The following is a 27,098-nucleotide window of genomic DNA, read 5'->3' as shown; positions in this document are numbered from 1 at the left end:
CATAATGATTATAATATAATATATTAATTAAAAACAAGGAATGTCTACTCTGTACTGGAATAACACTCGGATAAAAATAATTAATATTCTATTAATCATTTTTTTTATGATATCTACATAAGGTACACATTTCATTTTATGAAAAATACAGTTAAATTCATCAAATGTTGGTCATTTTCCAGTGAACTATTTTAGTTAAACTAAACATAAACATAATTTTCTCAACAAATAAAGATATTTTGTGACATTTCTTGTTTTTCCCCCATACTCTCGTATAAAGATATTAATTTTTATTACAGCGTTGAATGTATAGATTTGTTATAAATTCATTTATAAAATAATTAATACCGAGTTCCAATTCGTTCCAATACTTGTGCACGAGGGTGTACACCAGTCTGTTACGACATAGCGATCGTCGAAATGGGAAGTTGTTAAAGCAGCTCAACCGAAGGTAATTAAAACTCTTAATTATCGGTCGGCTCGCGTACAACTCTATCGTCAAGTCGCGTTTCTACGACATTCTCGAGAATCGTAACGAGTCGAACGACAAAAGAAAGGGCGGCACAACAGACAGAACGAACCAACCGATAGAGGAGAGAAAAAAGAAGGAAAGAGAGAAGAAAAAAGAAGAACGGAGGAAAAATGAACAGAAGAAACGAGTCGATAAGCAGAAACGCTGCTGATGCTGCCGATGAAGTGGTGGTCGGCCTAATTGGCTTCCGTTGCTCTGTCCATGGGCCACCGCTTTTCCCATAAATTAACTTTACGCGACGCTTTAATTAAAGCACCGTGGGTCGCGACCCACGCATATTTCAAAGGGAAAACGAGGGACCTCTGCACACCGGGATCGCATACCGTCCATATTGCTGTTCTGTTTATTACGAATTCTAAACCGTGCCTCCACTCATACGAGCGATTCTTTATGGTTCTATGTCAGACATTTAATAATATCATTCCCTGGATGTGGGCAGAAGGTTTAGTTGGTCGTTTTTAAGGGAAGGGGGAAGGGGAGAGATAAAATTATTTTGAGATTCTGGTGCTTGAGTCTGTGGTGAATAGACATGTTATAGCGAGGGGTGCAGTTGAAAGTTTTAGGAACAGTAAAGTACAAGTTAGATACTTTTCAAGTATATATGGTGATCCACGCAAAACGGTGGAACAAGCTATAGCTTTGAAATGGTAGAAGATAAAAAAGAACTTCATTAAGTTAGATTGGAAGTCCATTACTGTCCATAAGATATATATACCTTATTTCATGTCGATAAAAATATTCCTTTGATTAGTGAAAAGTTTAATAAATTCACATACCAACAACAATATAAAAAACTATTTTTCTACGTGATAAAACCGAAAAAATTAAATATTTGGATTACCAAAAAGAAAATTCCTTTTATCGTCGATGTATTAACGACCGACAAAAGTCTTTCCTTGAAAATTTCCATATCAATGAGTATACAGGATACGTTGAGAGAACTTTTCCTGTTCAAACGTTGGAACGAATTAACACTGAACGGATGATAAGTTTATCTTCGGTGCCGCCACGGCGTAAATTGAGAATTTTTCGAGGAGATCGTCGCTGGTTAGACGAACGTGTCAGCTGGTGCTCGCGAAAAAAGACTTCCTCCACGGAAGGTTCTACATCGTGTATAGAATTCCTTGTCGTATACCAAATTAACTTGGACGAGCTACTTTCGGTTTACCCTGTATCGAGTTCCACGCTACCGGTATACACTCGAGGCCATTCGATCTCCCCCAGAGTTTCAGCAATCTGGCCACCTGTCATCAGCACACGTCTACTCCGTCGACGCACCCTCATGAGAAAACGTCAACATCGAAGAAACAAATTGGAATGATTGTTAGCAACGTAACGTGAAAATTTCACGCGCTATGATGTAGGATAATTTGGATTTAGTAGTGATTTAGGTGGAAGATTGGAAAAATAGATTTTAACAAACAGAAACAAACAAACAGAATGTTTGTTAGATGACATAGTCGAGATCCTTCGGGTTTCGATCGTGTTTATAACTCTGCTGCGTTTCCCGAATTTTTATATACCAATCCCATTATTGTTTTAACAAGTAAAAAGAAGTAGATACTATTTTTTAAGGACTTTTATATAAGATTAGAAGAAAATTTCATGGGTAATATATAACGAGGGTTCTTTTATATTTTCTATACACTTAAGAAACTTCGTCGTCCTAACCCTTAACTGTTCTAACTTCACTTTTTGAAAAAACTGTCATCAATCAACCCACATATGTCTCATTGGTATAGAGAATACAAATTCATCATGAGAATTCTACTTTTAAAAAGCAACAAATATTCAGTTCTTTCGAGTCCTAATTAGTTGCCCCCTGATTCAACGTATTAAACAAGCCACCCCAGCTGGTTGCGTTCACAAGTGGTTGGACTCGGTTTTATCCAGTGAAAATCAGGCGCACCCGCGCACAGCGTGCATCAACGACGAGATAAAAGTAGAAGAAGCGAGACAGAAGGCGCGCTACGGAGCCTGCAAAGGGTCGAAGAAGGACGCGACGACGCGTACCGGACGTAAATGAACGTAGATCGAGGAAAGATGGAGAAAACAGAGGGGTAAAGGAAGAGGTAGCTCAACTACCGTCCGCTACCGACGATAGCGGGCCAACATGGGGCCCAATTAAGGGAGCTACTCGGGGCTCTATCTATTCAGAGGAGCAACTACGAGACTCGTGGAGCAGATTCGAAAATGTCAACCGGACGGACGTGTCGCTATATAGATCGTTAAAATACCGCTTGTTGACCGTGCCACTGCCGAAAACTAGAGACCATTCTAACGTCGCTCGGTATCTTGTTTTCTCGAGCGATGCCTCTCCCTCGTCTCTCCTTTTCCATTACAGAGTCGCCGAGTCTTTGTCGTTTAGATGTTGGCGATAAGAAAATTAATTTTCCGACACTCCACCGTTTCCAAACCCAACTCATGTACGTCGTACATGAAATGCTGGGACATAGATGCGTCAGATCACGTAACGAGCAACGTGAACTTTGAAGTTAAAGGACAACGAAGCGAGGAGTTGGTGAAATTGTGATGTGGAATTCTAAGTTAGATATGCAGGAAGAAGTTTGTTAAAACAAAATAATTGGGATTTTTGGGACGAGTACTACGGGTATCTTTAAAAGAAGATTTCGAATATTCTCCAAGAGGAAATTATTTTTCATCTGTAAGAAGTCACGCGAGAATTACGAGTAAGGATAATTCGAGAGTTGTAAGAAACTAAATAGGAATAATCGCATCGCCAGACCATTGTCGTATTTTATTTTACGCTATATTCCCCGATTAAACTCCTAAGATTTAAACTTAAAAAGAATCTGCAACTCAACCGCTCATTCCTCCTTTATTTTACTTTAAATCGCTACCTCTCATCGAGTAAACTGACGAACCCCACCAAGCAAAATCTCCATCGAATTCATTAAAACGCTCTGAAAAAATCAACACTCCGAAATGGTACCCAGGATAAAGTATCCTCCACCAGACCAATCCGGACCACGTTCCGAAAATTCCCAAGATCTTCGAAACCGCGGTTATTTATTATGCAAAGCGCGACCAGTTCGGAGCCGGCTCTCGGTCAGTCGTGCTCCTCTCAAATTGAAATTCTGGATAGTCCTTCCGCGGAACCTTTACGGTACGGGGAACTATTAGAGGGTAATGAGTTTCTCCGGAGCTATCCTATCTCTATGCTGTATGGTAGCACGGTAGTGGCTCCGCTTATCTTAGCTGAGATCCAGTTCAGCCACTCCTTTCTCTAGTATCCTCCAGGCGTCTTTTGATCCCATCCGAGGACTCCACGGCCACGTAGAACCCGTACGTTCTGTCCCGACAATTTAAAGCGGCCATTTCTAAACGTGTTCGCCTCTCTAGGAAAGGCCGAATATCATGTATTTTCGGCGACGATAAATTCCACGCTGCTTTTTCTATCGGCTCTACGCGCGCCGACGTTCCATCGCTTTTGCATTAAGAACGATAATCTCATCGGTAGACGTGTTCCTCCCCCCGTTTCAATATCTTGAATAGCTTTTTCGTGTTACTTACAGCGGACCTGGCGTTGACTTACTAATTCCGGGGCATTCCAATCGCTCGAAGATTCCTGATAAAACGATACTTCCCGGATACGTGGCGTGCTTTATTCGCTCTCCCTTTTGTTCTTTTTCTCCAATAGTAAAGTTGCATTCCGTGCGCATCACGATTAGTTTGCAGAGGTTTTCAGACAGGATGGTATTTCTTGAAGATTGGTGATTTGTTTTTAATAACTTTGTCTGGAATTTGCGGTTCGTGAACAAGAGCTTATCTTTTGCAGAGATTTCAGATATGTAGTTTGTGACACTTGTGGAATAACCTGTCTATTAACCGATCGATTCTTTTACTTTCCTGTTATTTGTTGATTTTGTGTGTACATACAAACTACGAATTCATTTACGAACTTTCGCTTCTCTGTTATTGTCGCGTGTTTTGTTTCGAAATTACCTCAAACTACAATATATCAAACTAAACTATAACCAAACGCTCCCCCCATGCCAATAAAAATGAAAACAACCAGTTTTTAATTCCAAACCATCTTAAACTGTTTAAATATAAATTTATTCCACAGCATATCAACTTTCTGAAAAAAGAACAATCCAAAACAATACAAAACAATACAAAATATAACGGATTATTCACGAAACATCCTAACACAACCTTCAAGCTCGAATCGATTGCCAAAACGCCAACAAGTTGACGTCGCTCATCTCATTCAAACTCTTACAAACGGACTCAAACCGATCGTTGTGATAGGACCGCGTGTCTAAACCAATTGGCATCGTACGAAGATCGGCGTGTGCTGTTCCATCGAGTTAAGTCGTATCTTGTATGCTACAGGTGGGCCAGGTTGGGCTCATGCACGGGACCAGGATTAATATTTCGAGCACGCTCGCGCAAATACAATGACTCGAGCAAAAAGGCCCAGGTGAGGCCTTCCTGGCAGCGATTGCCGACAAACCAACGGGTACACGAAGTAGGCAGAGGGGCGAGAAGAGGCAAGAAGGCTCGCAGAGAACGCGGCGTGCAAGATTGTACCAGTTTTTCGATCGGCTATTGATACCATTGAAACGGTCCCTCCTCTTTCCCCTGTATATGCATGAGCTTGCGAATTTCTTTGGTGGCAGCACGCCCTTCGTGCCCGTAAAACGAATCACCGTCTACGCGCGGCTTTATGCGCGTTTTTCGACGATTCCACGTCAAGCTGTCCCGGCAGGATGCCACCACAGAAAAAAGATACAAAGGTACGGCGGAGAGTATAGATATCATCGATCGGTTCTTACGCGGTGAAATTTAAACCTCGACTGCGATATATTCGACTTTAAACGTTTGGCCGCTTCGTTTTTCATTCCTTTTTTCCCTTGATTTCGTGGATTCTCCTTTACGGGAGGAGGTGTTTACTTTATAGAAAATATGGTATGGTAACGTAATTAAAGGGATGATTAAAAGAATGTTCTGGACATTGTGGAGTTTTCATTAGGAATATCGTGTGCGATGAATATATGTGTGCTCGATAGTCCATGGATTTGTGATTTGGTCTTACAAATCAATTTAATGAAACAATATAATTTTGTTCAACAGTCTTATGTGCTTCAGAGAAAGTAGATGTAGTTCATTCTACAGTATATAAGTTTGAGACGTATTTGAAGAAGTATAAAAACGTAGCCAGCAAAAATTAGATAGAAAACTTAAAGCCAGACATCCACAAAACCATACTACCTATTGATCTACACAAATGTCTAATTAATTCTACTAATGGGCTAAGGATTTCTATGCATGTATAGGAAATTTGAAAGTGCAAAATTGAGTAGAATACACGTAATATCAAAAATATATAAAATATCAAATGATATAATTTTAATCCTATTCTCAAAAATATAAATTTCCGTACAAATCCACATACTGGCTATTAGCCAAGTAGAAACCGGTCGAGAAGATTAACCTGCATAAACAAAAATCAGTCCACAAATTAGCCAAAATCTTCAGATAACCGCTGTTCAAACTATCCAAAAAGAGTTTCGAATGTTTTATCCGAGTCGAATAAACGTATCAAAGGCTTGTTAGCCGTTGGAAGTGGACTCACGCGATGCTCGAGGTCCAACGATTCACCCAAGCAGCCAAGACTCGCTCGTTTCTCCGTAGAATGAAGGTTTATCTACTGATAACAGACGAGAATAAATTTTTAATGTTCGATACAGCCAGAAGCCAATTATCATGACTGTTCGCGAACATAAGTTGGCCTTGTGTTTTTCCGATCGCCTTCGTGGTTCGTCCTGCATGAGGCTCGAATCTTGTGAATCGTTTGTGTTCCTGAAACCAGGCGAACAGCTGGCTCGTTCGACACCTTCGCGGCCTCATTAACGCCATCGGTGTTAATTATGTTCCCGAGAAACGGCCTAATTGCCGACAAACCTTCGACGGCGCGAGGCGGTTGCGACGCAAGTTTCCAAGCTGTTCGAAAGGATTCTTCACGGTGGAGCACCGTTGACTCTAAACGAGATCGTTGGACGTGTTTACGTGCTAAGCAGCCTAATAGAACCGATCCAGAAACTGGTTACAGATGAGATTTCGGGGAAATGATGGGCCGGGAGACGTGCGTCTCACGGTTGATGAGCCGACAGAGATCTTCGAACAATGAAATCAAGCAGTGTAAAGGAGATAGAGACTTAGGATAGAGTAGAGAATAATTCTAAGAATAATCTTTTTTTTTAGAAAGCTTTTTCTACAACAATTGTTTGAAAAATGACAAAAGAAGACATTCTTCGTTTGTATTTCGTTAAAAATACGGGTCACTTGATTTTGTTAAAGCGTAACGATTTATGTGGGTAAAATTTAAAGAAATATTTCTGATTGACTTTCTTGAGTTTTATATAGAAAAAGAACAAATTTCTATGTAAGAAATAATTCTATGGATATATTCGAAGGACCAAGCGTTGGATGAATACTTTATCTTTACGTAGAAAAGAAAGATAAAGGAAGCGAAGTATTGATTGAAGTGGTAAAATATAAACAAATTGCGTAGAAAGAAAAGTAATGACTTCGAAAGAGTTAAAAATTTCTATACAGAAATAATTCTACGAACGTATTCGAACATTTTATTTCTATCTTTGTGTTTTATTTTACGAGAACCATATAACGAATTGAATACGATAGACTGTCATCTAAGATATGATCTGGAGCAATTTGTAACGCAAGCACATTAAATTTTATTGCTGACGTGACTGGCGTTAAATAAACAACGAATCGCTTCGATGAACGAAATCTTTTCCTCGACAAGCGGGACGAATACCGATCTGTATCGATACAAAAAACTCATTTCAGTTGTACAATCGATTTCTATCGACGATTTGACGTGCGCCACGTGCATCATATTTCGCAGAGCAACCTCGATGAATTAAAGATACAGCGCAGGTGTCGATGGAATCTTTCTTCAACCTTCGCTCGAGACAAGAACCTTGATTTGTCGATCGTATTGTAGCTTGTACTTCTATCAAAACGCACAAAAAGAAATGAGATTCATGTGTTATTCATTGGTAAGTTTCCTTCGAATCAGAAAGAAAAATCGTATGCGTTGAATGATCGATAACAATCTTATAGAACTGATAATTACAATTTTTCTAATTTATCAAAAATTGTTTTAAATTTCAGACACATTCCTCTCTTAACTTTTCTTTCCATGTATTTCAATTTTTCAAATTTCCAAGATTAAAATAAACAGACTACCTAAAACGCCAAGTAGGAAAGGGTATATACAGTGGCTAACAAAAGTATTCCAACACTTTTAGAAACGTTTCATATCCAGATATTATGAAAAATAATGTTGAAATTTCATTAGCACTGTAACGAGACACGGTTATCGCAGTGTAAGTATATCAGTAAAATTTGAAAGGATCCGAAAATGTATATACAAGTTACGAGATACTTATTGGAATGTACACTTCGCAGAGCACCAATGTGTTTGAATTTTAAACAGTCACATTTTTAACAATTTTAACAAAAAAGTCACAATTTTAAACAGAATTTTAAACAATTATTCACTATATTAATATACATATATTTATGTATTAAATATAGCGTATTAATAAGCATATGATATATATATATATATATTCAATATAATTAATGTTAATAATAATAAAAATAATATATATATACATAATATAATATTTTATTTTATTAATGTACATTATAATAAAATCAATGTATAATAATATATATAATAAGCACAATATTTAGCGAGACCATGTTTATCACTAATTGCATATTTAAGACTATTTTTGATATATGCTAATTCTTCACCAAGTGTACTTGCTTATGTTTCCAATAAATGTCTTGTAACTTCTATATACATTTCTCGATTGCTTTCGTTAATATTCTAATGGAACGTTACTATTCGAATTACGATAATCGTGTTTCATTATAGAGCTAACAAAATTTTAAAAGGTTTCGTCATAACGCGTGAAAAATTTTGTGATAAACATTCAAGTGCTTCCGTAAGCCAGTGTATATCATAATATTATTAGTATTGGGTTATCGGATGAATCTTAAATCTTTTCTAGTACGAATTATAAACTTTATTACACCTTATAATAATACGTTTAAACCAAATACGTACTATTCTGTTCAATAATCTTCTGCCATTCTACTATTATGCCATCCGTGTGGAATTTTTGGTTTTTCTAAGGAAAAACATGATCTTAGAAAGGTTTATGACTTATCTGGTAACCCAATACAAGCATTTTTATCAGACAGGAAGAATCTTTCGTTTTTCTTAAACTATAAGAGAAATTAATTTCCCATGAACATCGTTAAATATTGTAACGTCCACTTATACATGACCCTAAAAACGATAAGAAAAATCGAAAGGAAAATGAAAAAATCGTCATCGAAGAATTTCATCAATTACAAGGAACACGGTTCGTTATCAAAGAACTCGCAGCCGGCTAATGGGAAGTTTACAACCTGTCGCCGACGGTGAGCGCACGAATCGCGATTTCGAAAGGCGTAACAGCTGGTCGCGGGCCGCTAACAAGAAATTCGTGCGAGGGAACGCGTCACGCTTGCGTTCAATACGAGCTGACAAGCCACGCTAGACGATCGTGTAATAAAAAAGAGCCGGGCGAGGAAGAACAAAAAGAAAGGAAGAAAAAATTGCAAAAAATCAATGTGTAAGCCACGGTATTCTACTCTGTTTCGTTCTTGTCGATTCGTATCGTTGACAGATTTAAGTAAGAGGGCTAACTGTCTGTTCGGTTTAATTGGGACGCGGAAATTTCATGAGATGTGAAGCGGATCTCATACGCGCCGGAATTCATTTTGAACTCTCTAATGAATTCGAAGTACGCCGTTATGTCTGAAAGAAAGCGTAAAATGGACAGGGTTCTCGCCAAATTTCGTCCAATTTTGCATGAAACATGGTCCATGATAGGCCTCTTGCTTTAAAAACATCGAGCGACCGATAAATGGCGCAGAATGTCTTATTTTAAGCCGGGCTGAGTTTGCGGGGGCAAAAACGAGCTATTTCAAGCAGAAAAGCGAAAGAAACATACAGGGAGAACGATACGACGTTTTACGAGCCACGACGCGTTTTTCTCGTTTGCGTTCTTGTTCGCTGATAAAAATATCGACGAGTTTGGGAGGAAAGATCGTAAGAGCTTCTATCGATGCTCAACGTGGATGACGTTGAATTGTATGATTATTGGATTTTGTTTTTCTATAAAAGTCTTCAAAACTTCTTTCTATCTTTACATTTTAACTGTCTTAATCTGATGTGCGGTTACTCACAAAGGTATTGCGACACCCGTATCGTTTACGAATATGTCGTGTGTATGTACGTAACATTTTGAAATATCATTACTACTGCAATGACACGTCACTATCGTCGTTAAATTAGAAAAATTTGCAAGAAATCTGAAAGAATGAACAATACGAGACTCAAGATATCTAGTGCAAGTATATATTTTGCAGAGATAACAAAAACATTTAAATTGTCAGTTATCCAATATATATATGTCGGAGATGAAAGGACATCGGGGCCTTTCTTTTGGAATTTTTGGGAAGACCCCCAATACTTTAGTCTAGACTTTTCATTATAGCGGTACTTAAATAATAAAACTTAGAAGTAATTGTTTATAATTTATTCCGATTATATGTGCCCAAGATTTATGACAATAGGCTTAGGCTCGAAGTGACACAACGGGTCGCTAAACGTAGCCACGGTCACGGGATGGACGTTTTTACCTAACAAAGGTATGAAGTAATTGTATAGCTCTCCTTAAAAATATAGTTGACCTGAGGGGTACAGAGAGGTATGGAGAAGAGTATATAAGTGCAGTTCCACTTGGACTGAGGGAGTTAGTTGAGTTCTACTTGTACTGTGGACAAGTAAGTTGAGTTATACTTGAATTGTTTGCCAGTAAATTCAGTTCGACTTAGACTTTGGAAGAAAACGTATTTGCTATCCCGTTGACCGTGGATTCGCTATTGAACCTAAGATCACTATCATTAGCATCTCGAGTATCTAATCGCCACTAATCATTTTGTACCGGTAAATATCATCCATATTGTATAACAACAATGACTAATCCAAATGAAGATTCGTTCATATCCCTAACCCTAATGAGAACTCGACATATATATAGGCTTGTGATAAAATATACGAATCCTTTTACGGCTAACTGTATATACTATATACGACGCATGCCATCTGCAACGTTGAACCATTAATGCCGATCGGTCCACAGGCCCATAAAAAGCCAAGCACTAGCCTAATTCAAATCTCTCTAAAAAGCAAATTATTTCAAATTACCAAACTATTTCCCTGCACAAAAACCTTTCTCGAGCCATCTAATCATCCCAAAGCCGCATTATGCTATTGTGCCAAAGAATCTGTCCCGAAGAAATGCTCGTATTATCACGAGTCTTCATAGACTCTAAAAAGCCCTTCTAGAAATTTGAATGCATGTATAGACGACATAGAGACACGCGAGCGGGACGTTTACGCTCGGACCATGAGGTCTAAGATGCGGGACAATTATAGCGAAATAAAATATTTCGGAGTTCGAGGGACACGGTGGATAGGGGATTCGTTGGGTCGCAGCTGTTAGATCGATTTGGAAAATTGGTCAGGATCTAAAGTACTCGCTGCACGTAACATGGCGTGACTATCGCACGCGACCACAGCCGCACAATAGCCAGTCGTAATCGTTTCCCTCGAAAAAAGGGAGCAACTCGTGGCCTGGAGCTCTCTTTATTATAATACGGGCTTGGATCTTGACAGGCTGAGCTGGCTGACGCGAGCCACGCGACTAGGTATCAACCATTCCAACAAAAGTCATGCAGGTCTCTTTGGCCTTCTTTACGAGGTTACCTTTCCGTTATCTTTCTTCCTCTCTTCTTTTTTATTCCGATTCGATTCTGTTCAGCATTACGCAATCGAAGCGTTATGGAAGCTTCTCGAGGACGTTTAATAGCTGGCGAAGGGACACAAAGTTCTGGTCGAACCACTTACAACTAGTTAAACTGGCGAACGAAGTTTGAAGAATGTGAAGCGACGTATAGTTTCAGACTTCGAAAGTTTGATGTTGTTGTGTGAACATAATTTAACAGATAGTTGTTCGTTTAACGACGTATAGAAAAAAGATAAAGATAGCGTAAACATAGGAATACCGCCTCGCATCTTTTCTGGTTTTCCATATATTAAATTTGACAACTTAAAGTCAAAATATCTGCTAAATTAACAATTAATTTTTCGATATAAACAGGTTAACACCTTTTTATAGGGAATGCCGACATGGAACGATTAATATACTAAAAAATATATGGTCCTATTAGAAAAATTGATGACGACCTTGAAAGTTAAGAAAAAGTTTTATTCATCATTGTAAATATCCCCCAAGTAGTATAGCTTTGTCCTGTGGAGTTTTTTATAACACCATTCTTATATATTCTTTCTGATAAGTTCTTTATAAACCCATTTATAACAGATGCATACTTAGTAGCTCTCATTTTATTGATCTACCCTGTACATAGCTCTAACAATTTTCCGCAAGAATATACGCTTATTGATTAAATTTATTTGAATTATTAAGAATATGCGCGAATATGTAGTAGATACGCGAATTTTACCAAAGTATACGAAATTAACAACGAATTGGTAATTAGAAGTAACGTATTAACCTCTTACCAAGTTACTAAGATATAAATCTGAATTATATATAAATCACATAGGTATTTACCATATGAGCATCAGTAGTTCTATTAATATCAGAAGTATTTCTAGTGGTTTAGAAGATTTTTTTTCAGTTGTCTTGTAATTTAAAAAATTAAAGAATCTGGAGATAAGGAGTTTGTCACGTAGCAAAGTAGTTGTATAAGGTATGACAATTACAAATATCAATTTTGTTACTATATATTGACTTTCGAAAATCAACTTAATCGGTTTGTAATATAATATTACATTAACTTATTAGTGACTATTGATTACGAAGAAGCAAACCATTGCAGTTTGATTTAATTGTAGTTTTGTAATTAAGATAGATATCTTGTCTTATACGATACTTATACGGATATTTTTGATCGGTAGTGTACTTCAAAACCTGCGCAACTCCATAGCAATTAAGCAAAAAATTCGACAAATTCGCGAACGGGCAAAAGAGACGAAGGAAACCGAAGCGACGAGAGTCAGAAAGGGTGTGCTGGTTGTTAGACACGGTTATGAGAAGCAGTCTCCGGTTTTATGCCCAAGCTTGTTGGGACGGTTAAAGAAGCGCCGTGTTCAGACGGAATATCGGCGAGATTCGTGAGGCAGAGCCGGTGTTCTTTACACCTCGTTGTTTCCCGCAAATTCTCATGCTTGCCGGCCCTAAATAACCGTGCTAGACAGTCGTCGGGTTATAAAGACCTGTCCGGGAATAGCTAACATTCTCGCGGAGTCAGCGTGCACGCGTGTCCCAGAGCGCTGATGAAAGGATGCAGCAGGTGCTAAAAAGCGTAGGACAGAGGTCAGAAAAAATACTGATAGTTGAGGAAGTCCGGAGCCTTGCAACTTCCTCCTGCACGAGAACACAGATATGTTGCTCCGTTAATGGATTAGTACAAGGCAGCCCTCAGCCTGTTTTTTCCCATACTTTTATTAGTACCTTGTCTGGTCTAGAGAAAAATGGATTTCGTTTTTGTGGTTGACTGCTTTCAAACATTAGAACGTTTTTCATAAAATGTTAGAGTTTTTGGGAGATGCTCATTGATTACTTTCTTTGAAGGGTGAGTGGAGATTGGAAGCATTCGCGGTTAAGAATTGAGTCGTGGAAGACGAATGACTAACCAACCTCGTTGCACTCCTGGGATTTTAATGTCCCAATCTCGTTCTAGTTTCAACAAATACAAAGACCTTTAATGTTTAAAGAAAACTGTAGGTAAAATCGAAACGAAATGTTACGCGTAGCAACAACGATTCTTGTATATTTTTCTCAAGCTTAAGAAGATCTTTAACAATAGAAAAATATGATCTGATCGAAAATTATGTATTAGTAGACGTACAATTTCTATATTGATCTAAATGTAGGGCTCTTAATTATTTTTGGCTGAATGTAATCTAATTAGGATATTAATATAATAAAGAAAATATTAAAGTGTGTGTAATATCTAAAATTTATAGTAGATATGTATTGTAAAAATAAGTATGAGATGTTTTCACTTACTCATGAAGCTGTCATGAATCCACCTTATGGCCACAGATTTAAAAAAACCTGCCAACATAAAAGTATTTATATACTTTTTTATACTATTTATATACATAATTAAAACCACAATATTTCTTCAATTTTATCAAAAACTAAAATTTAAAAATCAATATTTATATCAAGATTTAAACCAAAGAAATTTCCAACACAAACATATCGCAAACTAGACTTCATCTACACTATTCGTTTCTATTTCACCTCTTGTTTATTTATTTTTTATTCATCATTTTTTATCATTTATTTATCTACCCCAAACATCTTATTCGTATTACGAGACACGATTCTCGTATTAGTAGACTGGGGAATTTCGAGTGAATAAAGCAGTCTACGAGGCGATTCGACTCGGTTTGTCGCGATACGGTGTCATTAGGTGATAACCAGTTCGTGGCGGGGTGCATAATGACGAGGGTAGACGAACACCTAAAGTAATAGAGTTGAGAAAATTAAAGGCCAAAATAATTCCAACCTCCGGAGCCATTTATTACGAGATTCCGACTGTCTGAACCGTGGTTCGAGCGCAGGTGATGAATACCTCGGAAATGTTTAGTAACGAGGCTATCAAAATTACGTTCATCCATTCGACTCCACCTGCCCGCTGGTGCCCAATTTGAGCTTGCCATTTGCAACATCAAAATTCTTATCTTTTTACGCGTGTTCATACGGTCTGGTCACGTTCATCGTAAAACTCGTCATTTTATTGATGAACTCTTATTATAACAACTATCAAGCCAATCTCGTGTTTAGCTTATTACGGAGAATGAGAAATTACATAATTGCCCTTATTAGCAAATGTAGAAATTGTTATCATCTTGAAAATTCCATCCGTAAACGCACTGCTTCGAGATGCTAGATTAAGAGAACCGAGGCTTCAAATACAGATTTTTGAATCTTCTTTGTCTATTATTATAATCATAAAAGATTTTTAAGAAGTTATATAAGTCAAAAGAAAATAAAAGTCAGAGGAAAGAATCGAGAAGTATTTTGATATTAAGAAGAGACAACAAACTTTAAATAGACACACGATATAAAGGAAATAATAGGTACATCATTGGAAAGAATTCATTAAGAATTCACAAAGAATGAAATCATAAATAATAAAAAACAAGGTAATGACATCACAACTAGTAAAATTTATTGAAAGAGTACAGTTTTTCATATGTATACTACAGTTCATACGCGTATGGATACTTTCCTTGATTTATATTAACGGTACATGAATATTTATAAAATATACGAATTAATGATAAATTAACGATGAAAATCAACATTTAATATCTTTTTGTGAAATCAATAGATATATATGTTATATTATATTTATAAGTATTATACATATATAAACAATTAATATTTCATATGATATATATATATGTATATATTAAAATTAAATATATAAAATCGAAAAGTTGACGTATTTGAAATCTTATTAAAAGAATTACTCAGAATAACTCTTTTATCAATTTAAAAGAACCTTCTCTAATTTATCTATACATTGACAATTAAACGAGCTGAAAGCAATGAATCACATGAAAAATGAAGGCAATTAAATATTGAATTATAAGATTGGATCATAATGCTTGACATTTTCAGATGCTAATTCTTTTATCGTGTATCTACTTTTAAACGCAAATTTTATCATAACATCAGCTCTAATAAATATATATATCGGCTCTAATAAACTATAAAATTGTCTTGAATCATTCTGTCAGTTTTTTTGTTAACTAAATATATTACGTTAGAAAAATGCGAATGACTATACATTTTTTAGCATTAGTGTATACCCTACTAAGCGAAACCTTCAATCAAATAGCAGCAAACAGTCAATCAAAACTTCTAATACACAGCGCTGGTGCAACAAATTAGTACTCCAGACAGCACAGAAATCCTAGAAACCCGCAAATTACCACTCTCTTATTTTTGCCATCAGCTTACTAAATACCGTACCTACGATTCATCGCTCGCACACGTGACCAGTAACGATGATAAAGCGCCATATCCCTAATGAGCGTATTTCTTTTCAACTGATTCGTGGCTGCCCTTTAATCGAATCGGGGTGCACAGAAGCACCGGCGTGTTCGATCGATCCAGGATCACAGTGATCGAGACTCATCGAGGAATCGCGTAATTGAAGTGGACGACACGGATGACCACTTGGCCAGGCGTCGATATTAAAATTGATCAATTAGCCGTCGGATGCATAATCGGCCCGTGGCGTTCCACCTCGAGGCTTCGTTTCATTGACCATAAGCATTCGAATCAATGTTGGTAATAATCGCGGACCGCCGGCCGTAATACATTGATTAGCTATCGACTGGACATTGAAAAAGGGGCGCGAGATTCGGCCAAAAGACACCGCGGCTGGTCGTATTAGGCCAGATTGCTCTGGCCAAAATGATTTTATATGAGAACCATGCATTAGCTGGCCGCGAACCCTTGAATTTTCACAGATACCGAACCGTTCGAATGACAGACGCACTTTCAACAACGAAAAAAAGGGAGGAAATCAGTCTGACTAACAAGGGTATCGAAATTGCAGCGGTGTCGATCAGCTCGCTAAGTAGCTCGAGCCCTAAAGGGTCGATATGCATACGAGCAACTTTGAAATCGCATTCATATACCCTCGTTCGACGAAAGACAGTGCCCAACAGCCGACCTCCTCCTCCTCCTCCTCCTTCTATTTCTCTCTGTCCCTCTTCTTCCTTCGTTGCAATCATCCCGCTGAATTCTTCTGCGAGCTATCATTCGCACATTTACAAGCCCAACTGGCCGAACGGTGTGAAAATTACAGGCGCGAGATCGGCCTTGCTGAACGAGCCTGTCCGCTGGGCACAGCCCTAGAACTCCGAGATGATTGCACGAGCTGCAACTCGCGTGGCCCCGAGTCTTCGTGTCTCGACATCTGTGCACGGTTTCGAGATGGTTTCGAGTTGCAAACGTAGAGTGAAATCGAACGATTTTTAATATACAGTCAGTTACAAAAGTCTACGTACATCCTTCAAATATATAATATTGTAATATAAACGTAATTAGTGCACTTATGCCAAAAAGACATACAATGTTAGTAAAGTACATTAGTGTAAAATATAATTAAATCGCAAGACTCATAGATAGAGTATAAGTATCATTCAAAGTAGAAAGGCGTAGATGAAATAAATATAATAAAAACACTAGCTCTATGAATTTTTTTGACACATTAACGATGTAATTTAGTCATGTAATTTTTTAACAATAAAAATCTGCCTTCTTTTCACGTCAGATCTCGTATGTATCTCTTTATTCTTATTTTTCGAGATTATTTTAAGTGCGTTAGCTTATTAGCTAGCACCTACGTACCACGTCGCCTGATTATTTCAGGCTAACTGGTCGTTTAGGAGCACATGGTAAATTGATCATCTTGCGCGTATCACGAGTTGAGATGCGTGCATCGACGCGATTAGTCAGCTTCGCTTCTCGCACCTCTGCGTTTGTTTACGCGCCTAATTAGCCTCGTAAACTGAAGTTAATACCGTAAATTAGGTTTGTGCGTGCGCGATGTGCATTGCATGGTGCTTCGTGAGCAAGTTTATGAAACGCGATCCAATTTCGTTTTTCGCTGATCGAGCATTCCATATTTGTAAAATGTAAAAAATAAATTGAGAAAGATGAAACCTGCGAAGAAAGTTTTATCTGCTAAATATCATAAGAAATACTATACTTTGGACATTTCATATATTTTCACGTATTATGTACATTATAAAATCCAGAGTCTAGCTATGATAAATGCGATGTTGTATCAATACTTTTTGTATTATGTGGCTATTTCATCGTATTGTATTGATATATACAGCTCTGAAACAGACATTTTTGTTGAATTGAAAAGAGAGAGAGAAAGAGAGAGAGAGAGAGAGAGAAAGAGAAAAAGAATGATGTACAATAGAAACTTGTACAACAAACTTCTACCGACTCTCGATTCTTCTAACATTTTGTAGGAATAATAATAATGGTCGTACAGAGGAGAAAATAAATTCCCTACGAGGTATCACGCGAATCCATAAAAGATTACACAACGGTACGATTAGAATTTATCGCAATTATTCAGGTTCATAAAATAGAGTGTCAGATAATACTAGTTGTATGTTGAAATCAGATAACCCATCAAATCGCAATTAACATAAAATACGAACAAGAGACATCGCGTCGTCACTACTCAAATGTTATGGAAACGGCAATTAAACGAAATTGATTCACAACAACTTAATGGAAGCCAATGTAGGATCGTAACGGCTATCGAGTTTCCAACAGAAATCGGAACTTCTTGCGCGTTTATCCAACGATACGAAGGTTCGTGGCACGTTAATCGCACCATAATTTTGTCAAACGCGTTTGCACACCACGGTGAAAGCAGCGGATACAGAGTTGACCATGCTCGTAAAACACCATAGACATCGCGGATGCTATTGACACAGAGACTGGTTCCGTACCGAGTATGCAAATAGTATAAGTTGCTTTGGTAATTTATTACGCAAATTATATGAATTACATTAGCGTTCAGCCGTAATAAATTATCGTGCTATGTAATTTTCGTGGTGAAGCCGTGAGGCATTTTATTGCTTCAATCGGTTCGGTTAGAAAATATATCAATACATGTCTCGGTGGAAAAATCGACGAACGACGGTCGTGTCATGCACTAACTTTATTACTAGCCTGACCTTTCCACGTGCATGAACTGTTGCGCCTGATACTATTAATTTTTGGGACAATCGCCACAGCGAATAGTACCACTATTTCAGTCCTGTGAATCGGTTCTTTTGTACTGCTCGACACTGTGAATATTGTGAAATCGAATATATGCTTTGGTAAGTCAGAAAAATTTGAATCTTGAAACCTGATCTTTCCAACTTCTACATATATTAGATATAGGAGAGATTTATCTAGCGAGTATTTCTCAATTGATAAGATAAATTTACCGTTTATTTTGCCCTCGATAATATGCTGTATATGGCAATTCCCAAATAATAATACCGATTGAGAGATGTTTCGTTCCGATTCTGATACAAAATCGAATTTCGATACAAAAAGTTTGTCCGATGAATTTAGTGTCACTGACAAGACACATATTTCATTAATGTTTTTTTATCTCCACAATACCAAGTGGAAAGAATATTTCGCAGAATATATATCTTAAAAGCAAAATTCTCTAAACGATGAATCTTCACCTCACTAACGAATGTTTACGAATAACTCTTAATAAATTGTGTAATATTTTCCTCAAAATTTTCCTATTTTCAAGTAGACTACCGAGAAATGACATTATTCCCCATCAATAACTAATGAACCACTCACGCCGGCTATCTCGTAGCTTATCAGGGATAGAAAGATCGAAAATCGAACGACGGAAAAGTGTCTCGGTCAGTGACGAAGCGAAGATAATTTGTCAGCCACGTCGAGACGCTCCTTCTCGACGATTCTTCTCAGTTTTCTGACAAGATCTAAGGATCCAGAGATCCTACGAAAATATGCCGGAGAATAATGGATCTCGATTAGTGACTGCTCGCAGTTTCCCCGCAGACTAATGATGCTATTCAACCTCGACGAGAACTTTTTCCAGGTGAAAGGAAAACAGCAGGTTCTATTCGCCCATCGCCTTGTCTTCGCTTTTTTCTCTCGCCATTGTCGATCGCCAATTCTGGCAGGTAGAGCATTGTCCTTGGCCACGTTTTGCCCACCTCTGTGGCTGGCCCGCTGCAATTTTCTTTGTACCGCGAACAATAACCAGAAACGAGGAAGAGAATCGTTCTCTGGGATTTGCATAGTCTTGAAACGTCATGTTAGGGGATAAGTTCTTACGGCGCACGTGATCTTCCGCGAAACGCTGGTGTTTCAAGAGTGATTCTCACGAGTGGCATCGATCTTCAGTTTCTAGGGTTCAGGAAGGAACAGGTGGTTGAGTGCGTACGTCACGGGTTAAGAATCATGCCAAGAATAATAGCAAATCTTTGTTCGACGCTTTAGAGAGCAAGCCATCCTTGTTTTTTGTTGACATCCATTCTTCTTTGATAGATCACGTACGTCGAAGAAGTTTTATCAAGTTTCGTTTGTCTCTTGGAAATAATATCGAAAGAACGTTAAATATTTTACTTCTGTTACTTTATTTTTTCTACTTTATTTTTGTGAAATATGTCGATTTTACTCATCGTTATATCAACTGTATGTAGTTGTAAATTCGGCTACTATTTTATCGACACCGTACTTTGTAAACCTATTTTTGTTTGACAGATTATGTAAACAAGTAGATATAAAAGGAGCTTAAAAATATAATAACAAGGAAGAAAATATTTTGATTTATTTAATTCTTTATTAAAATGACAAAAAAAAAACACTTTAATGTTTTCATTCTATTGATTCAAGATGATAGTTGAAGTGAATCGTGATAACTAAAGAATATATTTGATAAAATCCATCAAAAATAGTAAAGAATTATTCAAAGAACAATATAAAAGTTGTACAAGATGGGAGAAACAGTCGTAATTCAACTCGTAATTCGCTAATAAAAGAGATCTCATGGAAATTATATTTAAAAAATTAGCTTCGACATCGCACGTTACCTTAATGATAGTTAAATGTTATTCGATTAATATCTTAGATTTAAACTTTCACGATAATTAGATAACAAATTTTTGATTCTTCGGGATCCGATCGTGTTTTCATTAAAAGATGGCCTGCCGTGAACGAGTGAACTTGAATGTTCATGAAACGTCGGAACAAAGCGTGACGTACTGATACAAACGCGACTGAAACGCGAAGAATCACAAATATGCTAATTAATACCTTGCCATTCCAAATCGCACACATCAAAGACAAGATAATTTCCATTATTTAAAATCAACTTTAAGTCTTATTATATGACAGTGAAAAGCACGAGTTTGCCAATGGCACACTTAGGCCGACGAAAAAAAAAACGAACATCCATAAAATGTTGGCGAGGGAGAACCGGACAAAAGCAAGAGCAGACAGAACGATTTCCTTTTGAGAACCGATCGCAGACCAGTCTGAACCGCGCACGTGTATAACGGTGATCCATTTGGTGCTCGTTAGGAAGGCGTATTGAAGCCACGGTGAAAGAAAGATTAATCTCGTTGTAATTACTCCTCCTTAGTTGGTTACTGCTCGCGCCTTTCGTGATTTTTCATTTGTAATCGACGATGGTAATATTCATTTGTAATCGTCGATGCCGGACCGTTAGGGTCATTTCTTAAACTTTCTAAACCGCGGGCAATACCGCCCGACCAACAGAAAAAAAGCAATATATACATAAGCACGTTATACATATACCGCAAAACGTAAATTTGTGCGAGTTATTAATACATTGTTGGGTCAAGAGTATCATTTGTTGGTATGATTCGTGGCGTTGAAACGAAGATTTTAGGTATGAAGAATCGTTGTCATTTGTTGTCTCTTACTTTTACCTGACTCGAGTTTCACTCGATAAAACGGAGTGAATGTTGGGTAAAAATTAATTCTTGTGTAAACTAAAGTTGAGTAAAAAGTTACTCGCCATTTATATAAGCTTCATTTTAAGTATTAATGTTTGTAACTGTTGGGTTTGTTGTCTCGTCCTGTAGAGAAGAATAAGGTAAACGAGGTTAAATATATTCTGGTTAAAAATCTGCAGCAAAATATCGCCACATGGTTAAGTTCTTTTACCATTCGTTAGAGTCACGCCAACTTCGAATCAAATCGAAGGTAACATAAATCGGTATTAACAACTAGAAACGTCATACTCGATATCGTGTGTCTAATGTCACTACCGTGGAAATCTTTGCATGCGGAAAAATTCTCGAAACGATATGGATAACCATTCATTATTTTCCAAATCTTTCAAAAATTTCTTTTACTTTTACCTTTGACAGGTTTATTCTTTATTTGAACAAATGTCTTTCTTTTTCATTAAAAAAAAATTGATTGCTTACAATATCTATTCTTATCATAGCTTCTATAGAAATTCTAATATAATTAGAAAATTTTAATTCTCAAGCATTACAAATCCAAATTTTTTTATTTATTACATGATGATGTATTACATGCTCATACATGTATTTGTAGATGGTGTAGATGAGATTTCACTTTTATAAATATCTCAAACTCATAAAAAAGTTCAAATATTCAAACATTCATGATGTCAAACATAAAATTTCTAACATTTCTTAACATTGAACAAACGTGGTACTTTACGATAGAGTACTGTCACAGAAAATTTAAAAAGATAATTAATTCATCCATAAATTTCAAACATTTGAAACACTTTAACACGTGTACATGCAAAAATTTATGTTATTCTGAATTATTGTGTAAAATCTAGAACGAATCTGAAAATGTACGTATACCTAGAGGCTACAAAATATTTATTGGAATCATGTACTTCGCGAAGATCACCAACCTATTTGAACTGTCAATTATTTACTATATTGATAAGCCACAACATGTAGCGGGACCATCTTTAGCACTGTCTGTTTAAGATCGCTATTCATACTGTATACTAATTATTCGCTAAATGTATGTTTACAATAAATGTTCTGTAATTTCTATATACATATCCGGATTAGTTTTAAATTTTACTACTTTTATAATCGCGTCTTGTTACAGTGCTAACGAAATTTCAGAAAGTTTCGTATAATGCATATCATATATTCGTTACAAAATTCTGTGATAAGTGTTGGAATACTTTCCTAACGCACTATACGAACTCGTAGCTCGTAGATCTTTAGATACATCTACCCTACTTTACTGTGTTATTTTGAAGATTACTCTGTATCTTATATATGTTTAATTTTCTGCCTTTTTCACTAACAAATCTTATATATTATATTATAAATAAATAAATAGGCAAATAAATAAATGTTTTACCTCACAAAAGAGTCACAAAAACCTTTTCTTTCATACCGTACATCATACTGTGCAAGAGAAACGTGCTTGTAAATTGCGCTGTCAAAATGTGACTCATTTTAAGGAAATGTCAGCACGTAATTACACGTTACAAGCTGCTGTAACCTGAAATCCAGGGACTCCCCGATTTCGTCTGCGGCCCACTGACTGCTTCACTCGGTGCATCATTCACCTACATACATACGAATCTGAGTAATGTTAATCGATCCTCAATTCCCGTGCAACCTGTTGCATTTCCGTGGAATGCTGTATCTGTGACGCAGGATAATAAGTTGTCCTATGCATCGATGCGAGTCTGCAGCGACGTTACTGACGATATCGACACCTCTTCATTAGCTGCGTTTAATGCAGACTAATAATGGAGAAGATAGAAGAGCATAACTGTTTAACATTCCATTGATACTTCGCCATGGAAGTAGATGAGGAATGTTTAAAAAGCTATTAGACAAGGAAGATACTAATTCAAGTTGAATCGTTGATTGGTTGTACACTAATGTTCAAAAGCATATGGATGCTTGCGTACTTTTGGCAGAATATGATTGCTTGTTTCAACATTACAAATGAAAAAACCCAGGATGTTTCATCCATATGACGTGATAAAATCAACTTTCAAAAATTAATATGTAAAAAAAGAAATTGACATCTATAAGCGTCGAATATCATGGAGCAATTTCGTTATATAAGGAGTTCATCACGCTCAGTTCTTTCGAACGTTAAACTAACACTTAGAAATTTTTTATGTATATATCACACATTTCGAAATTTTATTAGCATTGTAAGGAGACACGAACAATTAGTGCTACAGATGCTCGTTAAATATTGTAGCTCGAATAATTGGCCATTCAAAGTTCAAATACGTCGATGGCCGTTGCGAAGTATGTACCTCTAATACGTATCTCGTAAATATATATATATATATATATATATATTCAGATCTGTTTCAAATTTTACCAATACAATCACGGTAGCTGCATTTCGCAGCTGTAATCACGAGTACAACGCTAATGTGATTTAAAAATGTTTTGTATAATATATTATATAGATAAAAGAAGTTCCTAATTATAAAAGTGTTCGAATGCTTTCGTCAGCCAAAATAGATACAATAAAGAAGATTCTTCCACATTAATATCTGAAGTTAGTTAGCACTAGGACGAATAGTGCATTTCATCTAATATAAGACTGATACGATTGACAAGATTTTAAATAAGTAAATAATTTGTATTTCATATGATTATATGATCCCTGATTAACTTATCTAAATGATATTTACGTACTATTATTATAACTCGATGTCCACATGTTTACGAACCGCAGTGTACGTTAGTTTTATTGGAATATTTTTTGCCCCCTGGAAGATTTATCGATGATTCGTAATATCGTTTTATTGACTGTATCTACTACTATAGTGAAATTTTACGCGCAGAAACAAGGATATCAAATTAAATGAAAATAAATACAGTAAGAATGCGTCAAACATCTCTCATGTATAGGTACTTGAATATTATACAGATAAAATTGGTATAACAGGGTCGTTATCTAGTCTTATAAAGTATGTCGTGTAAAATGAGGTTCCATTATAAGAACTTTATACGAACGTTATACGAACATATGTATTTTATAAAAAATATCTATAAAAATTCAGGTTTAAAATCATTCTGATCGCCTACAAGCAAAAGAGTAATATGCAGATCATAGATAATTTTGAAGACTGCACATCACTTTCTTTCTTCACCTCGAAGTCTCCTTAAAAAATTCCAAGGAACTAATGATCCATTAGTCCTCTATCAGTTCAATCCTCAACACTATGCCGACAATCATTAGCATTAGACACGTCAGTACCAATTATAAAAGAAATAAAATTTGTATAAAAACTCAAGCTTAAAATCGTTCTCATCGTCCACAAGTTAAAAAAGTAATATGCAGGTCATACAGAATTTCTAGAAGACTTCACATCATGTTCCTTCCTCACTTCGAACTCTTCCTAAAAAAATCCCAACAAACCAACGATCCATTAATCTTCTATTGATCACATCCACTCTATCGACACGACGATCATTAGCATTAGACACGTCAGCATCAGCCACGTCTCATCGCGAGACACACTTAGCCACCGATCTTGAACCAGCGTGGCGATGCATCAGTCTCGTAATAAGTCGATAATAACAGTAATGGGGGCGATAAGGGAGCCCCTAAACGCCCCTAAACGAGGTCTAATTGTACGGGCCAGCTGGGAACGTCGTTGTAGTCAGTCGTCTGGCCAAAAATTCAAGCAAAAGAGAAAACCACCTCCTCACCCTCTCGTTACATCGTTCAAGATTTCACGGACTAGTGTCATTAATTTGAACACCTTCCGCTAAATCGCGGCGAGAGAAACCGCGGAACGAGCCACGTCCTTTGATCACAAAAAACGAGGGTGCTGCTCGCTGCAAGTCCTCCGCTGCTCTCGAGTAGATAATCTCACCGGCCCTAAGTGGCAGGTATAACCGCTTACTAAGGGTACAGGTGGCACTCTCGCATTAAGGACAAAGTGGCCAACGGACGTATTTTTAATAAAGATCATCTCCACCCTGAGGCCCCTTTTCGTGTGATGGAAATATTTTTTGCCTGGACTGGCCTCGATTTGTCTCATCCGAAGACGTCGGCCATTTTTCAGATCGGCGATCATCGAGTCGGCGAAGGTTATGGGCGCGAGTCTGGTTTGCTCAAATAATGATGGAATGATCGAACTGTCGCTGGTAATTTGATAATACTTGTCGCTGGTTCTACACTTATCTGGCTTGTAGTTGGTGACGTGTCAGGGAGGAGGTAAGTACAGTGTTTGTCACGCTTTCATGTGATGGCAAGTTAATTAATTTTGAGTTAGGAGGTGTGAAAGATTGATGGATAAATGCAGGTGTTTGAGAGGTCAGTTTCATCGTGAATGAAAATTAGGGATCGTTGAAGCCGCGCTTGATCATGCCTCGTTCCTTTTTTTGAATGAAAGGTCTGTCATTGAAAATTTTGTATGGAAATGTAATTTAAACCGACTGCAGTTCTACTTTGAATCATTCTCTCATTCAGTTTATAATTCATACTATATGATTGGAAATTCAATTTTTCTATGATCTGAGATTTAACTATATGCAATTAAGAAATTGAGTTTATTTCAATGTTATATCTATATTTTATTATTATTTTATTTAATTAAATTATATATGAGAATTGATATTCAAATGTATCTTGTTTTCGAAACGATTTTCATGCAGGAATTAAGTCAATTATATGTATATTTTAATCTCAATTTCTTACCTATACTATTACATAACTATACTTTTACTTGACCAGTAACTTTTTGTAATTCTGCATTTCTTCACAATAAAATAACATTTAAACTGAAAGAATTTTATATAATAAAGTCTAGAAATCCCTGATAAAACCACTTAATTACGTACCAAGTTTCAAGTTCCATATATAATCTGTATAATTATGAAATCGAGCGTAGCAAAAGAGTTTGGGAAGATTACCTTTATTAAATTTACAAAAACCCGCAAAAAAATGGAAATTTGAATGTCATTGCGATAACATGGAACGAAAAGTTGTCGAGTAATTATAATAAATCGGTGCAGCGCTACAAGAACGATCACGCCACACGTTTCAGGCAAATTGAACCAGGAGAAAGAACATATATGGATGGTACACATGTCAGTGTCCGGTTGGCTGGCTCTCTCGAATCGATCGTTTTCTACCTGCTTGCCGGGCGTATCTTCATTATCAACGATTATGGTACATTATTATCGCATATTTGCCCCTAAACGGTCCGATCGATCGCGATCGGCTCGCTTGAAAGGCGTTTCGAAGTACTTCATGTAAATTCAACGCGTTGCTCTCGATGAGCTTACACGCGACACACCGTACGTGCATTACCAATTTACGCACGTAATTTATCGCGGTACACCGTGTACGACATAACTTCCACCGTTATTCACTTGGCATTCTAGGATTTTTCATTTTTCGTATAAGATAAATACAGTGTTTTTAAAGACACTATTTTCATCACTATTACATCGTATTTTTAGTCATAGCGATTTTTTACAGTGGCTATGAAAAGTAAATACTTTTTGCAAATGCAAACCGCTGTATTTATCGTAACATTTATATACTAATTAATTAAGTCCAAGTATATTAAATTTCATATCATTTAATAATTTAATAAAACAAAAATTTAATACTACGAGAATGATATATAGATGTCATATCATAGATGTATGGTTTTGTAGCCATTGATTGTATTATAAATTTAAAATGCTCGTTAAAGTAAAAGGACGAGATCTGATGATTTTGTATTGGAAAGTTCTAAATAGAATAAAATATCAATATACATGTATTACATATGCCGGAACGTTCTGTCC

At 36.7% G+C, this 27,098-nt stretch overlaps 1 protein-coding gene across 1 annotated transcript in view; it reads right to left on the bottom strand.

Moving 5' to 3' along the window:
* Positions 1–27,098, bottom strand: part of LOC138185488 (uncharacterized) — a 184,970-nt gene that overhangs the window by 122,459 nt on the left and 35,413 nt on the right. The window contains exon 3 of the mRNA XM_069124469.1: positions 13,750–13,797. Within this exon, the coding sequence (XP_068980570.1) occupies positions 13,750–13,797 (48 nt within the window). The remainder of the gene's footprint in view (positions 1–13,749; positions 13,798–27,098) is intronic.

This window comes from Bombus flavifrons, chromosome 12 (assembly GCF_040668555.2).
Source record: "Bombus flavifrons isolate JBK064 chromosome 12, iyBomFlav1_principal, whole genome shotgun sequence".
Lineage (NCBI taxonomy): Eukaryota > Metazoa > Arthropoda > Insecta > Hymenoptera > Apidae > Bombus > Bombus flavifrons.
This window is presented reverse-complemented; position numbering and strand designations above follow the sequence as displayed.